The following is a 14,776-nucleotide window of genomic DNA, read 5'->3' on the forward strand; positions in this document are numbered from 1 at the left end:
GTAGGAATTTATAGACTTACATCAATGAATGTAACAACATTTGTGACTGTTTCGTCATAGGTGTTTGGCACTTTGTGTTATTAAACAGCCAAGAACAATAAACCTACTATGTTGATCACCCAAAAGCTCAGTTTTCTAAAATTTTGGTGGCTTTTTTATATGGAAAGTCAGAGATCCATTGTTTGAAATCTTTCTTTAGATAAAAGCTGGGTTTATATTTGTTTCCTAAATTTTATAAAATAGCATAACGTCTATGGTGAAAGTCTGCCAAATGCCGCTATTCTCAAGAAGTTTATTGGGTAGACCCCGGCAAAGGCCCAGAGGTCAGTGGGGACAATAGAGCCCTCCTCAGACCCTCACTGCCCTCTTTATACAGAGGCATTAAAAGAGAGTTCACAGATGCCGTCCCTCTGGCCCTCTTCTGTTCACGACTCATGTGTTGCATACATAAATAGATGGTGGGCAACATGAACCGTGTCCTGATTCAATTGAAAAGAGTTCTCAGAAGCTTAGAAAGCTTAGAAACAACTCAACGTGATCTTGTTGGACATCCAAGTTAACAAAAAATTTTTTTCAAGTTTTCATTCATCCCTCACAATTCTGTTCAAATCAGTGAGATTCTAGGAGTTACACCATATTCAAATCACTGCACAAAATATAGATGCTGATTGATTTTTGTGTTTCTTTTCATATTCTACTTTTCATATTCTCTAAAAGTTTTGAAGCTTTTGGTGGTGGAAATAATTAATTTTGAATTTTTGAAAATCATTTTCTTTTCTTCGTGCCTACAGTCCTCCTCATCCTCGCAGGAGCGTCTACACCAGCTTCCCTACCAGCCGACACAAGATGAGCTGCATTTCCTCTTCAAACACTTCCGCAGCACAGACAGCATGGCCGATGAAGATGGGCGGCCAGCCACAGTCATACGACCTCGGTCCAGAAGCCTCAGGTAGCTGATCTGGATTTTTACTTTTTGTCAGAATGGCTTGTGTTTTCAAAATACACAACTCAACTGAAGACCCCAGGCAGTGGCTGCATGTTTGCACTGTTGGTGAGATGCAGATTGTTATCACTTAATGTCTGTGTAGCTGAGACAAACTTAATTGTAAGCACAACTTTGGACGTCTCAGAATGATTCCACAGAGCAGTTGGCCGGCAGGCAGGTGGAGATCTCACTGCAGACCTCTGAGCTCCTCACAACTTTGTCTGTTGGCTGCACAGCGCCCTGTTTGTGCGACGCCTGCGTGCTCTGTGTTCTGGCGCTGTGGTGTGCAGTGCGTGGGCATGCTAGCTAACAGAACGCCTCAGGGATCTAGCTGTCGAACTGCAGTGGAGGGTGGGGGTGGTTTATTGGGGGTGGGGGTGCCTGATGCAGAGAGCCAGGATGAGCTGCTGCAGTATGTGTTGGGCAGCAGCCATCTACTCTAACAGAGGCACTTTTCATGACAAAAAAAGGCTTAGGGAGTCTGTTTGCTTGGTTCTTCCGTGTGTTCTGATTCTGCAAGAAGGTGTGTTTTCAGGAATAAATGATGAAGTGCTGATGAAGAAGATGACTTACTGGTTTTCAGTTTTCAGGTTATTGCCAAGAAATAAAAATCTTAAATATCTTTAAGAGAAACATTGAAACACAACCGTAAAACCACCCTGACTGTAGTTGAACCAGTGTTAAAGCTGCTGAAATCAAATGTTGGCCAACAGTGTTTCTGTGGCAGGAGGAGATAAGGTGCTCAAGTGTTGAAGTTGGCCTCAAACATCATCTTTCAGGCATGATTTATTATTGATGTGTTTATGTTTGGATTGATTGGGCTGAACCGAACTGGATTAACTTTTTCATCCATTGCTACCAATGAAAGTCTGCACAAGGGTTAGGGTTAGGGTTAGACCAAAGGCAGATAAAATACAACAGAAACAAAAATCTTATTTTAAAGCTCCTGTAAGGAGGTTTTTTGCTGGTTGTGAATGAACCTAAAAATACTCCAGATTTCTCTGTTATAACCCCAAAAAGCAAGCACAACCTTCAAAAAGAAGAGTGACTTTTTCCATTCAGTTTTTTTGAATGTCTGGTATCACTGGAGGGTAGGTGTCAGACTGTGATTAACAACATGCTGCTGATACAGCCTTCGCTCACTGGTGTCCTGAGAAGATGTTCAACGAGTGACATGTTAACTATTAAAAGAGAGTAGAATTAATTAAAAATTATGTGATGTTTTGAGGTCTGAATGTAGAAAATTTGATATATTGTTTGTTTCTCTTGCAGTCCCGGACGTTCAAGTGTTTCCTTCGATAATGAAATTGTTATGATGAACCATGTTTACAAAGAACGTTTTCCAAAGGTCAGTATTCACAAAGATTAATCTCATAACACAGGAACTCTTCACTGCTCCTTGTCTGTTTTGCCTGTTAAAATTTTGCTGAATGACGTTTGTTGTCTGTTCCAACCTTAAAACTTATTAGGTGGCTGTGATTGTTAAATTAGCAACATTGATAAACTTTCAAGTGTCAGAAAAAGTCATAGAATGATCATTTGCTTCTGAGGAGAGTAAAAGTTTTAATCACAGCTTCTTTAATGACTTCACCGTGTTTGTGTGCTTGTCCTCTCTACAGGCCACAGCCCAGATGGAGGAGCGTTTGTTGGAGATAATCACTCACTGCTCTCCAGACAGCTCCCTCCCGCTGGCCGACGGGGTGCTGGGCTTCATCCAGCACCAGTTGGTGGAGCTGGTCAGAGACTGTTTGGACAAGTCCCAGACAGGCTTGGTGACTTCACGCTACTTTGCAGAGCTGCAGGAGAAGCTGGAGAAGCTGCTTCATGAGGTGGGTAAACAACCAGCTTGTCTGGGTAAATCAGGACTTGATTAGTAATACTCTTGGTCAAAACAGCAAAAAACAGTTGGGAAAACAACTTAGACCCGCAGTGCACTATCAGATTGAGTAATCAGCAAATGAGCGACTGCGTGTGAACTTGTCACGTCGACACGAGGATGTGAAGTTATGAAAGCGGATTGATTGAGCCAGGCAATCAGGCGCATCAATCAATAACTGTCTGATAGCCAAAGGCACACAGGATCAGATCCACCCGTGGAAACTGCCAAAGATGGCTGGCGGTCCTTCTGTAATAGATCTTATCTGAGTTGTGATAAAATGTTAGTTTCTATAGCAACCTCCTCCCCTGTTCCTCCGCATGCTGTCAGACAGAAGGCACAGCCGACTCGCTGCACTTCCAGCTGAACTGATAAGTCTGTTCCCATGCAGGGAAACAAATGTTGACATGGACCCACAAACCTAGAGACACACTTTCTGTGCTGAGACTGCTTGGTTTAAGAGTGAAACTGTTTTTAAGGATGGAGTAAAATTGTAGATATCTAAATTATCTGTATCTCTTTTGGATCTGATTGGGTTTATTCAGGGTTTAGAACATTTCCATATTGTAAAAGTTCTAAAAATGTTTTAAAATCATAGCTCTTTGTCCAGGAAACCGAAAAAGTGATAGATTTGTTATTTTTGCCAAAAAGCCTGAAAGGAAAAAAAATCTCATGCATCATCTCTGAAATTTAACAAGATCCTTCAGGACTCTCCAACCTCTTACAAGAGCTTCTTCATTTGTCTTATTCTAATCCTTGTTTTATGACCGGTTACCATAGATGATTTTTACTCCCATAAGTTGATTGTCAGTTTGTACCAAGTAAGATCAGTTCTTAAATTCTTTGATCCTTTGAAAAATCACTCACTCTCATGGTTTATTCAACTAAAAATCCCAGAAAAAAAAAACGCAGAGATACCAGTAGCTGTGTGACAAAATAATAGTAAGAGAGAGAGATCAGCAGGGGTTGATCATCACAGAGATAAAGTGAAGAGAGAGTGCCAGTAAAGTAAACAACTCTGAACACTGAAGAAATTAAAAGTTTGTTTTTTGTTGTTTTGCTGCGGTTGTGCTCAAATTACCTAAAATTGCGTCCCCACTTCCACACAAACGAGGAGGAGGAAGAGGCTGTGTGTCTCTGCTCTGCTCTCCATCACAGCTACTACACTGTTAACTCTCCTTAACCTAAATCAGAAAATATTCATGTTTTACTTTTTGGTGATGCCACGTGGTCCGTGCTGGTTTCTACTTATCCCAACTGCTCAACTTTTGACAGGGGGCTTCAAAGCTCTACACAATGAGCAACATCCATAAAATTAATACATCAGCACTCTGCGGGGACACACATCACCACACAACACCTCTAGATTTTGAATCATAAATCAGAGGGAACATTTTATTCTGGTTATATATTATTTTTAGAAAACCTAGTCCAGCTTTATATTTGAATAGTAAACAAATGACATTAGTACCACAGTGATCCCAGCCAGGCTGTAAATGTTTGTTCCTTTAGACACAAACGCATTGTAAACCAATAAGCCACTGTTTCATTCAGTCACTCCAGTCAGTTCAAAGAAAGGCTGGAGATGACTCACTGAGACTCCACCTACCTCTCTGGTGATTATTCTAATAATTCCTCCTGGTTTTAAGTGATGTCCTCTCTGAAGCATTTCTATCAGGCTGCGTCTGTTTTCACATTTCTCTTAATACTGTCCCCATCTGCTTTGAACAGACTGTGTGTAATGTTTTCTCATTTCTGTTTCCTGTTTCACTACAAAGTGCTGCTTCTGCCAGAATATTTTTTAATGATGAAAGAAATGAAATAATGTGACTTTGAATAAAAGTTTTATACAAAATTTCATTCAAATTAGATTGTAAACTCTAGAATCTAGGTCTCATTTATTTCTTTACACAGCTTTTCTGGGATTGAAAGTATGATTTTTTTTGTGTCCTTTGTCCTCTCTGGGGCATTTTATGACAGACTAGTTGGATTATAGCATTGCATAAATAAACTCCATCCTCATCTTGCATGCTTTTTATCCTCCAGGCCTATGAGCGCTCTGAAAGCGAGGAGGTGACAGTCATCATTAAGCTGGTGAGGAAGATCCTGATGGTAATCTCTAGGCCGGCTCGGCTCCTGGAGTGTCTGGTAAGCTGAAAAGGAGAAAATCTCTTCCTAATTGAAAATAAGATTTCTTTGACCAAAATGATTTAAGAGTCAGTTCAGGTTTAAGTCAGCCTGAAATGAGTTTCTTTCCTTCATCCACTCTTTAAAAAATTAAAGTGGGTCACCAGATCACGATACCAGTGATGAAAGAAGTAGAAGTTTCTGTATTTGAATTATTATTTATCTAGAATACTGGAACTCTGCAAAAACAAATGACACAGATTTGAAATGTATTACTAATATTTGAGGATCACAAATTCCACCATTGTATTTGTGAAGTGACAGAAGAAGTAGGTTGATGGCCCATTTAGGTCACCCCAGTTAAAATGCAACATGAAATGCAACAGAAAGGAGTCAGGACCTTTGTAAAAAAATAGGCTGAAAGTCTGATAAAAAGACTACATGGAGTTGGACTTTTTTATACAGATTACTCTGTGTTTTTTCCTGCTCTTAGTTCAGTGGCAGGATAATGTCTCGAGCCAGCCCTTATTAATGAGACTTGATGCTGTTGACAGGAGTTTGATCCAGAGGAGTTCTATCACTTACTTGAGGCAGCAGAGGGTCATGCCAAAAGTGGACAAGGAATCAAAACCGACATCCCGCGGTACATCATCAGTCAGCTGGGTCTGACACGGGACCCCCTGGAAGGTAAATGACACAGTTTATGCTGAGATCTGATGGTCTCTCACTGCTTACATATTAATAACTTGCCTGTGATCTTATTGTTTACTGGATAGCAGATCAAAAATATTTAATTGTTTGTTTTGGTGCATTCAGGTGGTAATAGGTCTATGCCTAAGAATTAGATTAAACAAACCCATCAACGTGTAACTTCAATTTGTCCTCAAATGAAACTCTTTCCTTATACTAACTAGTAATAATAATAATAAAGAGGAAGCAGTTGATGGTATAGACGCCAACACAGGGATGAAATTATTTTAGAACATGCCAAAGCTGTGACTAAATGTAGCTCAAAAAGTGAGGCTGTTTGGCATTGGCAGATAAGATTTGACAAATTTTTCATAGGAGCAACCCTTATACTCGGCTCTGCTGCTCATCACACAAATGTGTGTTCCTTACAAATTTGAGGCCATTTAAAAGAGGAGTAAAGGGGCCAAGAAGCATCGTTACAACAAAGAAATAATCTAGAGAAAACAAATTGCCAGATTATTTGTGCTGTTTGGATTAAATCTAAACATAGGGTAACAGCACATCAGCATAAAGAAGAAACAGCCCCTTTAATCTGATGTTAAACAATAATTATTGTACAACAGGGGACAGCTGGATTTTTAGAAAATGGAAAACAATTCAGCAGAGCTCTAAGTTCACTGACACATCTTTAACGCGGTGTGAAAAAGGAGCATGAGAGATGGAGGAGGATGGGTTTAAGTGTGAGTTATAGTTTCTGTGGCATATTAAACTCTCTTTTTCTCTGTGTTATTTGTAGACATGGTGCAGCTTGAGCAGTATGAGGCCACTCCTTCAGTGTCTGTGGAAGCAGATGCCACTGTGGAGGTAAACCGTCAATGAACAGAGGATTTGCTTTTAGTAAGGAAAACGCTTTAATTATAAATGAAACAATGGAGGAGGAAAAAAACAGTCCCTTTTTCTGTAAACTCCTCATGTCTTGGCTAGCTTAAAATATCTCCAGTGTCTGGACTTTTTTTAGCCAGTGAATTATTTCTATGTCAGAAAATTTTGTTTTTGGTTTTCTTTGTTTTTCTCTGGACTGCACAGAGCCAGAAAACAGGTCTACTGAAAAAATAAAAAGAGATTTTTTTTAAAATCTTTTAAACTTGATCCAAAATTCAGGCATATTTTGGGCTATAACTCATTCCAGGTCGTATTTTATTTAGTAGACTGCAGAACAGGAATCATTTTATTTAATATGTAAATAGCTAACAGCCTTGAGGTTCTCTTCATATGCACCAAGCTTGCATCATAAAAGGTCAATCATGTTTCTGCTTCCTCCCTGCAGGGTAAGCCCCCACAGACGTTGACACCAACCAGAAGGAAACCTCTTGAGAAGGATTTTGAAACAATTAAACTCATCAGTAATGGAGCTTATGGGTAAATACAGACAATTTTATGGTCTTTTCTTCCCTTTACTTTATGATAATATTATTTCTAACAGTTATTTTTTATCCTTGAGAGCTCTCTTAAACTGTACTGATGTGTGTAGAGATCACTCATCAGACTCTTTTGGATTTTTGTCAGGGCTGTGTACCTGGTGCGACACAAGGAGACCCGTCAGCGATTTGCCATGAAAAAGATAAATCGTCAGAACCTGGTCCTGAGGAACCAGATCCAGCAGGTTTTTGTAGAGAGAGACATCCTAACATTTGCAGAGAACCCCTTTGTAGTCTCCATGTTCTGCTCGTTTGAGACAAGACGCCACCTCTGCATGGTCATGGAGTATGTAGAGGGTAGGGATTTTTTTTTCACTCTGAAATAAGCATTAACTTTGAATTCAGCACTGGAACTGGAACACAGTGGCTTCGGCTTATGTTCATCTACTTCTTCTTCTTAAAGGTGGAGATTGTGCCAACCTGCTGAAGAACATGGGCCCACTGCCTGTTGAAATGACACGGTTGTACTTTGCTGAAACAGTTCTGGCCTTGGAGTACCTTCACAATTATGGTATTGTGCACCGGGATCTCAAACCTGACAAGTGAGAAAAAAACAACTCCCACCTCAATCTGTTCAGTTGAAGGAGACAAGTACTTTCTAACCCAGTTTGCTTTTCTGTGAGAATTAATTGTCTAAAGGCAGTGTGAGTGGGACTTATTGTTGCTGTTTGTAAACACAACATTCAGAATCCTTAGCACGATTTTATACGTAACAGAAGATCATGCAACTCATTCTTCTTTTTAACTGTGAATTGATCATCTATGTTTTCTCATCCAACAGTTTATTGATTACATCCATGGGCCACATCAAGCTTACAGACTTTGGCCTTTCTAAGATCGGGCTAATGAACATGACCACAAACCTTTATGAGGGTCACATGGAGAAGGACACGAGGGAGTTCATTGACAAACAGGTGAGTCTGTTTTGGATGTCAGGGATAGAGCATCTGTCGGTATGTAAACAGTAAGCTGTGCTGTTTGTGTATTTTTAAGCTTCATGACTTACCTGTGTTTGTTTGCACAGGTTTGTGGCACACCGGAGTACATTGCCCCAGAGGTGATCCTCAGGCAGGGCTATGGGAAACCGGTGGATTGGTGGGCAATGGGGATTATCCTTTATGAGTTCCTGGTGGGCTGTGTTCCCTTCTTTGGAGACACACCTGAGGAGCTTTTTGGACAAGTTGTGAGTGGTGAGTTGGATCTAAGAATTGACTGAAATCAGAATTCTGAAAAATGTCATTGCTCTGTCTCTTTCTTTCACTGGCCCTAACCCTCTTCTTTATTTTTTCATTTCTTCATTTCAGACGACATTGTCTGGCCAGAAGGAGACGATGCATTGCCTGCTGATGCCCAGGACCTTATCACTCGCTTACTCAGACAGAGCGCTTTAGACCGGCTTGGAACTGGTAATTTTCAGTTTACAGCTGATACCACACATGAGAAAGCTGCAGATGGTGTTTGAAATAGGCTGATAGTTTCTTTCAACTCTTCAGTACTTTTTTGCAGAACACAATTAAATCCATGACATTATAAATTGCATCAAATTAATTAAAAGCAAGAATAAAACACTCAGAAATACTTTTACACAAAAGAGGTGGATAGCTTGGCTGTCTAACAGATGGCACGTCGAGAGGAGTGAGATAAGGTTTATCGGCTCAAATTTAAGAGTTTTTAAAAGAGTTTTTCAGCTAATTTCAGGACTAAATTGACTTAAAACTGTGTGATTGTAGGTGGAGCCTCTGAGGTCAAACAGCACTCCTTCTTCTTGGGTTTGGACTGGAATGGACTCCTGAGGCAGAAAGCTGAATTCATTCCTCAGCTGGAGGCAGAAGATGACACCAGCTACTTTGACAGTAAGTCACAGTTTGGTTCCTGTGTGGTATGAAATAGTTGTATTTATCTATTACTCTGAAATTAAAAAAAGCCTCCTGTTCTCAGCTCGCTCGGAGCGTTATCATCATTTGGCATCTGATGAGGATGAGGAAACCAATGATGAAGAGTCTTCCTTGGAAATCAGACAGTTTTCTTCCTGGTCACATCGTTTCAGTAAGGTGAGGCTCATGAAGAGCGTATGTCTTGGTTGCAGTTCATCGTTTAAAAGTTCTTCAGTACTTAATTGTCCTGTTTGGGCTTCATGTTTCAGGTTTACAGCAGCACAGAACACCTGGCGACTCCATCCAACCTGAGCTTCTCCTCTGACCGCAGCCACAGCGAGGACAAGGAAGACCGTGTGGACCTGGGAGGAGCCAGCCCCTGCCCGAGCCCAGCAGAGGGCAGTGTGGAGCGCAGACATGCCGGACGCATGGCCAGGTAGTCGAACCGCCTAAAATCTACATTAGTGCAGCGCTGTCTGACCTCCTGGACTCTTCCAGCTGATCAACATGTCTGATGGTGTCTGTTTGTTTGTAGCCTTCGCCCACGGGCCTCCTCCAGCTCCTCCCAGTCTGAGAGGAGCACCAGTCCTCTGGTGATGAGCAGCACCCACAGCTTGGAGACGATGCCTCGCTTTGCACTTTCCACAGATGATGAAGGTTTGTCCAGACTGACATTCCCATATTACTTTGCTGTGTGTTAGCCCACTGTAACATGCTGTCCTGCATTACCTGCAGCTGAGGTGGTTGTGTCAAACCTTCGGAGGATCAGGATTCGCAGTAACAGCACCGGGGGTAAACACTCATCCCCCAAAGAACCAGCTGGTCCACGACGATTTGGTAACCAGTTGGAGACACCAGACAGACAGAGGCTTCCCTGTGGAGGGAAGGTTCCCAAATCAGCGTCCGTCTCAGCTCTGTCTCTCATCATCACTACAGGTACAGAAAATCTTCATCTGAACCTCCTCATTAGAACCTGGGAGTTCAGAGAAAGACAGTTAACATCTCTGATAGAAGTGTAGTGGATAACGCAGACCTGCTGAAAGTCTTAATTTCTAAATTCTGAACTTAACTCGCTAAGGTATGAATTTGCAGATCAGCCTGGCATAATATTTAAAGTTTTTGTTTTGTTTTAGCAGATGATTCGCCCAGCTGCCTTCAGCCCAGCCCTATCTCCCCACGCTCTCTTTCTTCCAACCCTTCCTCTCGGGATTCCTCCCCAAGCCGGGACCTGTCCCTCAGCCCCAGCAGCCTAAAGCCTCCCATCGTCATCCACACCACAGGGAAGAGGTACGGCTTCACCCTCCAGGCCATTCGGGTCTACATGGGGGACAGTGATGTCTACACGGTGCATCACATGGTGTCGGTAGGTCGACTTTTTGTTTACTTTTTGATGTGTTGGATGAAGTATTATGCTCAGATGACAAAAAACAAGAAGATATAGGTATTAAATGTGGTTATGCAATGCTCAAATGAAACTCCTCTCCACACCCTCACTGTGTTACTGTTTTAACAGAGTGTGGAGGAGGGCAGCCCGGCCCACCAGGCAGGTCTCCGCACTGGAGACCTCATCACCCACGTAAATGGAGAGTCTGTCCAAGGCCTCGTTCACCCTGAGATGTTAGAACTTCTACTGAAGGTACAAAAACTCACCGAGACTACTTTGAAGCGTTATCCTTTGATCTTTTAACTTGTGATATTTGTTTTTCTTCACACAAACGGATTGTTCTTTGCTTTCTATAAATGTGCAGAGTGGCAGCAAGGTGGCGCTGCAGACTATTGCACTTGAAAACACGTCAATCAAAGTCGGTCCTGCTCGAAAGACCAAGCACAAAGGCAAGATGGCTCGACGCAGCAAGAAGAGCAAAAGGAGAGATAACTATGACAGGTAAGAGCCTGAAGACTTGGTTCCCTTCAGACAGAGCTGCTCTGATGTGTAACTTGACTCTGTTTACTTTGTGGAGTTGGAAACTGTTAGAAACAAATGTCCAACAGGAAGTGCTCTGTCTCCCTCTGGTGTTGATAATGTGAAGTTTAATTATCGCAGTGTTCAAATATCTGAGATGAACATTGTTCTGGAGACTTTAAGGTCTTGAAAGTTTGGGCAGTATTGTTGCCACAGCTCACCTCACAGAGCTTAAACTAATATCCGACTGTCGTTCTACTCTCAGGCGACGAAGCATCTTGAAGAAGCTCTCCAAGCAGAGCACAGTGATGCACAGCAGTCGCAGCTTCTCCTCAGGTCTCCACCACTCTGTTTCCTCCAGTGAGAGTCTTCCAGGCTCCCCGACACACAGCCTTTCTCCGGGACCCTCCACGCCCTGCCGCAGCCCTGCACCAGACCATCAGACCTTTGGTGAGCTCACATTGGCGCCAGAGGAAACTGAGAAACTTTGATGGATATTTGTTGGTGTAGAAAGTTTATTGTTGAATGTTATATGTGACAGCATCCACTGAGCTTGTGTGTTTTATCTGAACTTTTCCATCGCTTCTGCTCCACAGAAACAAACTCTCCTCAGAGCACGTCTCCCTGCTCCAGCTCTCCCAGTTCCCCAGCTGCACACATTCGGCCCAGCTCTCTGCACGGCCTGGGCTCCAAACTCAACACCCAGCGCTACACAAAAGTGGGCCGAAGGAAGTCAACCAGTAATATCCCCCCTTCGCCCCTGGCCTGCACTTCCTCCTCATCCTCCACACAGCCCCTTTCGCCACAGCGCTCTCCCTCTCCACTCTCAGGCTACGCCAAATCTCTCCACACCTACCACGGCAAAACTCTGTCCCCACCCACCATTGTTAGACACATTGTCAGGCCCCGCAGCGCTGAGCCACCTCGATCTCCTCTGCTAAAGAGGGTGCAGTCCGCTGAGAAGCTCTCTGGTGTGTACCACGCCGATAAGAAGTCATACACCCCCCGGAGGCACACACTGGAAGTGCCATTTTATGGTGAGGCGGACCTACTTGGGGACTCGGAGGTGGAGGGTGCCTGTGGAGGTTCTTATGTCGGGGTGGATCACAGCAGGCTGGGGGGATACATGGGCAGCCAGAGAATCGAACGCTCCGAGCAGCTCGTCGTGATGCGGAAGCTGAACCTGTCGGAGCGGCGAGACTCCTTTAAGAAACAGGAGGCGGTGCAGGAGGTGAGCTTTGATGAGCCAGAGGAGAAAACCAGCACCACGGCCACAGTGACAACCTCAACTCCTGGAGACAAAACTCAACATCAGCAGGGGCAGCAGCAGAAGAAGCACAGGATGGCCTGGATACTCACCCGACCTCAAACCAGTGAGGAGGTGGAGCTTGAGCTGGAGGTGCCAGTGGTGAGGAGGTTCACACTGGTGCCTCAAATCGCTGTGCAGGGCTCGACGGAGAGCGAGGAGCAGGATGAGTGGGAACCGTGCTCAGATGGGGAGGAGACCAACGAGAACGAGGTGGGCGTCTCCTCATCTCAGTCCAAACAGGCAGGGTGTCCCCCTGCTGAGAGCAGCTGTAGTCAGGCAGCAGAGACTTCATCCTCTTCATCTTCTTCTTCCTCTTCTTCTTCCTCCTCCTCCTCCGGTTCTCATGTAGAGTGCAGAGAGGAGACAGAACTAAAAGGGCTTCAGAGAAAGTGACAGCCCTCATTTGTACTGCTCATATCTCTACTTTCAAGTCTTCAAAACTCGTGTTCAAAGGTGTCACTGCTGAGCGGAGAGTGGAAGAAGATTTTACTTGAATTTTCTAATTGTAAATATTTGCCTCAAGGCATTGCAGACATTCTTGTCTTATTTATTACATTTGTAAGCTATGACGAGTAAATAAAGGGAAAGAGGGACGTTCTCGTTGGTTGTTGTATAGCCACGGCTCTACATTTTGTACTCATAATGTAAAAATGTGTTTTTATGTCTTTGGACTCTATTTTTTTTTATAAATGTCTATTTTTTGAATGAACTGCAGAAGTATTGAGTAGTTTGATAAAGCTGGGCAAAAATGTTGAAGGACCAAAAGGTACGAGAAGTCATTTCAGAAGCTAGAGTAATTTTTTTCTTCCTATCATTGTCAGTACAGCTTCAGATGGCAGAATACTGCTATCGTTACGACTGTGGGTTCACACTGTGAGCAACGAGTTGCAAACATCTTTATCTGATCAACTGTCAATCAGGCTTGGGCTGAAATACACAACTACAGTCTTAACTATCTGCTACAATGCACTTATATGCATGCTGGGAAAAATGCTAGTTTGAATATTGCTTGAAATAGTGAAATAGCTTTGCACCTCTTCCATCTTGCATTTAACAAGAGAACAACACTCCTGCAGAAGTGTGAACTGATAGAGAGGCATTAAAGTTCCTCCAATGACTTGTTGGTCATGTTCCTTGCAGTGTGAAATCACAGTCCACACCACGATTGAGACTTTAAAATTCAGCCTCTTTGTAAATCTTAAAGAAGCTGAGTCATTAGAGGCTGATTGTGTTTCATGCTGTCAGTGCAGCGTCTTCTAAGCTATTTCTTTGAAGAGTTTGGATCATTTGTGAACTCAGAGAATCCTGACAACATGTAATGAAAATGAACTCCTGCATGATGCAGAACAATGAACTCAGTTGTGGCTACTTAGTACATCTCAGAATACAACGCAGAAGAATCTCAAATTCTTTTTTTTTCTCCTCCACACATCTGCAAACGCTGACTCCTCGTGGCTTTACCTCTCGCTGTGACAACTTGGTACTAAAAGCATGCAAATTACAGGAAAAACACTGAGCAGCCAAATCAAAGTCTGTCTTCTTGTTTGTGGAGGGGATTCTTTTTGTTAAAACCTTCTGGTATTTATTTTTTGGTCTTTCCTCACTTTGGAAACATTGTGTACCTGGAATTGTGTTTGATTTGTGTTAATCGTATTTTCCTCAAGCTGTAGCGTTTGTTTTCATTTTGTTTTCTTTTTCATCAGCATGCGAGAGATGCCATGCGTAAAATACCTATCCCTACTTTATTTACTGTGTAGTGATGTTTACATTGAGGGGAAAAGTGCACTAATGTATTTTGACATGAATTTTTGTAGGTGACTGTTGAAAGTAATGTGAAAATGGAGGAAGGGAACCCTTGCATCAAATCCAAACCCAGGGCTTCTTTGAACAAAAGTTTTGTGTCTTTGTATTGTACAAATTTTGATGTATCTTTTGATAACAAGTTGTGTGTTTGACTCAAAATGCGCTGACAGGATATGCACGATAACGACTGAAGCGTGAGGAAGAGGAGAGTCTGACTTCAGAAAGTATTTCACATCCAGCACGCACTGGATGCTTTTCACATTTTTACATCACAATTCTGAGGTTTGTCGTCATTTTTCGTTGGTTCCTGTTGCTGGATTTTAAACACATTCTCCTCTGTTCAGAGTATCAAAAATTAAAATCCTCCGTAAAAAGTTCTTCAGTGTCATGTTAATGGGTTTATGAGATGCTTCGTGTAAATCAGCCGCCCACATAATCCAAAAGATTATGTCGCTATTTTTCACAAAACTGTTTACAACGAACAAACAAGCTGTGTACTGTACAGACATTTTATATCCTGTGGCTGTGATATTGAAACTAATCTCTTTGATACCAGAGAAGAAAACAATCCTCAGAGATAACATGTCTGTTCTGGTCTTTTAAAACTGTTCATACAGAGTAATTTAGCACTGAGCTGAGAGGAATTTGCTGTTCACAGGCTTGTCTCTGTCTTTTTGAAACACCATCTCTGTAGATGTTGATCAAGCACCCGTAGATTATTTGCTTTGTAG

General features: G+C 42.5%; 1 protein-coding gene across 2 annotated transcripts in view; it reads left to right on the top strand.

Moving 5' to 3' along the window:
- The window catches only part of mast3b (microtubule associated serine/threonine kinase 3b), a 30,078-nt gene extending 16,550 nt beyond the window's left edge, over positions 1–13,528 (top strand). The window contains exons 7-28 of one of the 2 annotated variants that reach the window (XM_074667547.1): positions 792–949; positions 2,258–2,333; positions 2,605–2,814; positions 4,908–5,009; positions 5,543–5,675; positions 6,475–6,542; positions 7,006–7,097; positions 7,245–7,453; positions 7,560–7,698; positions 7,938–8,070; positions 8,181–8,346; positions 8,461–8,562; positions 8,887–9,009; positions 9,095–9,207; positions 9,300–9,466; positions 9,566–9,687; positions 9,766–9,966; positions 10,167–10,393; positions 10,544–10,666; positions 10,779–10,915; positions 11,199–11,383; positions 11,530–13,528. In XM_074667547.1, coding sequence (XP_074523648.1) covers positions 792–949; positions 2,258–2,333; positions 2,605–2,814; positions 4,908–5,009; positions 5,543–5,675; positions 6,475–6,542; positions 7,006–7,097; positions 7,245–7,453; positions 7,560–7,698; positions 7,938–8,070; positions 8,181–8,346; positions 8,461–8,562; positions 8,887–9,009; positions 9,095–9,207; positions 9,300–9,466; positions 9,566–9,687; positions 9,766–9,966; positions 10,167–10,393; positions 10,544–10,666; positions 10,779–10,915; positions 11,199–11,383; positions 11,530–12,635 — 4,092 coding nt within the window. In that variant the 3' untranslated portion in view covers positions 12,636–13,528. Of the gene's footprint in view, positions 1–791; positions 950–2,257; positions 2,334–2,604; positions 2,815–4,907; positions 5,010–5,542; positions 5,676–6,474; positions 6,543–7,005; positions 7,098–7,244; positions 7,454–7,559; positions 7,699–7,937; positions 8,071–8,180; positions 8,347–8,460; positions 8,563–8,886; positions 9,010–9,094; positions 9,208–9,299; positions 9,467–9,565; positions 9,688–9,765; positions 9,967–10,163; positions 10,394–10,543; positions 10,667–10,778; positions 10,916–11,198; positions 11,384–11,529 lie in introns of those variants that run through there. The other variant, XM_074667546.1, reaches the window with a different exon arrangement.
- The last annotated feature ends 1,248 nt before the right edge of the window (positions 13,529–14,776 follow it).

This window comes from Halichoeres trimaculatus, unplaced genomic scaffold, assembly GCF_033239565.1.
Source record: "Halichoeres trimaculatus isolate MK-OKI-2021-1 unplaced genomic scaffold, fHalTri1.1 fHalTri1_scaffold_4, whole genome shotgun sequence".
In the NCBI taxonomy this organism is placed as follows: Eukaryota; Metazoa; Chordata; class Actinopteri; order Labriformes; family Labridae; genus Halichoeres; species Halichoeres trimaculatus.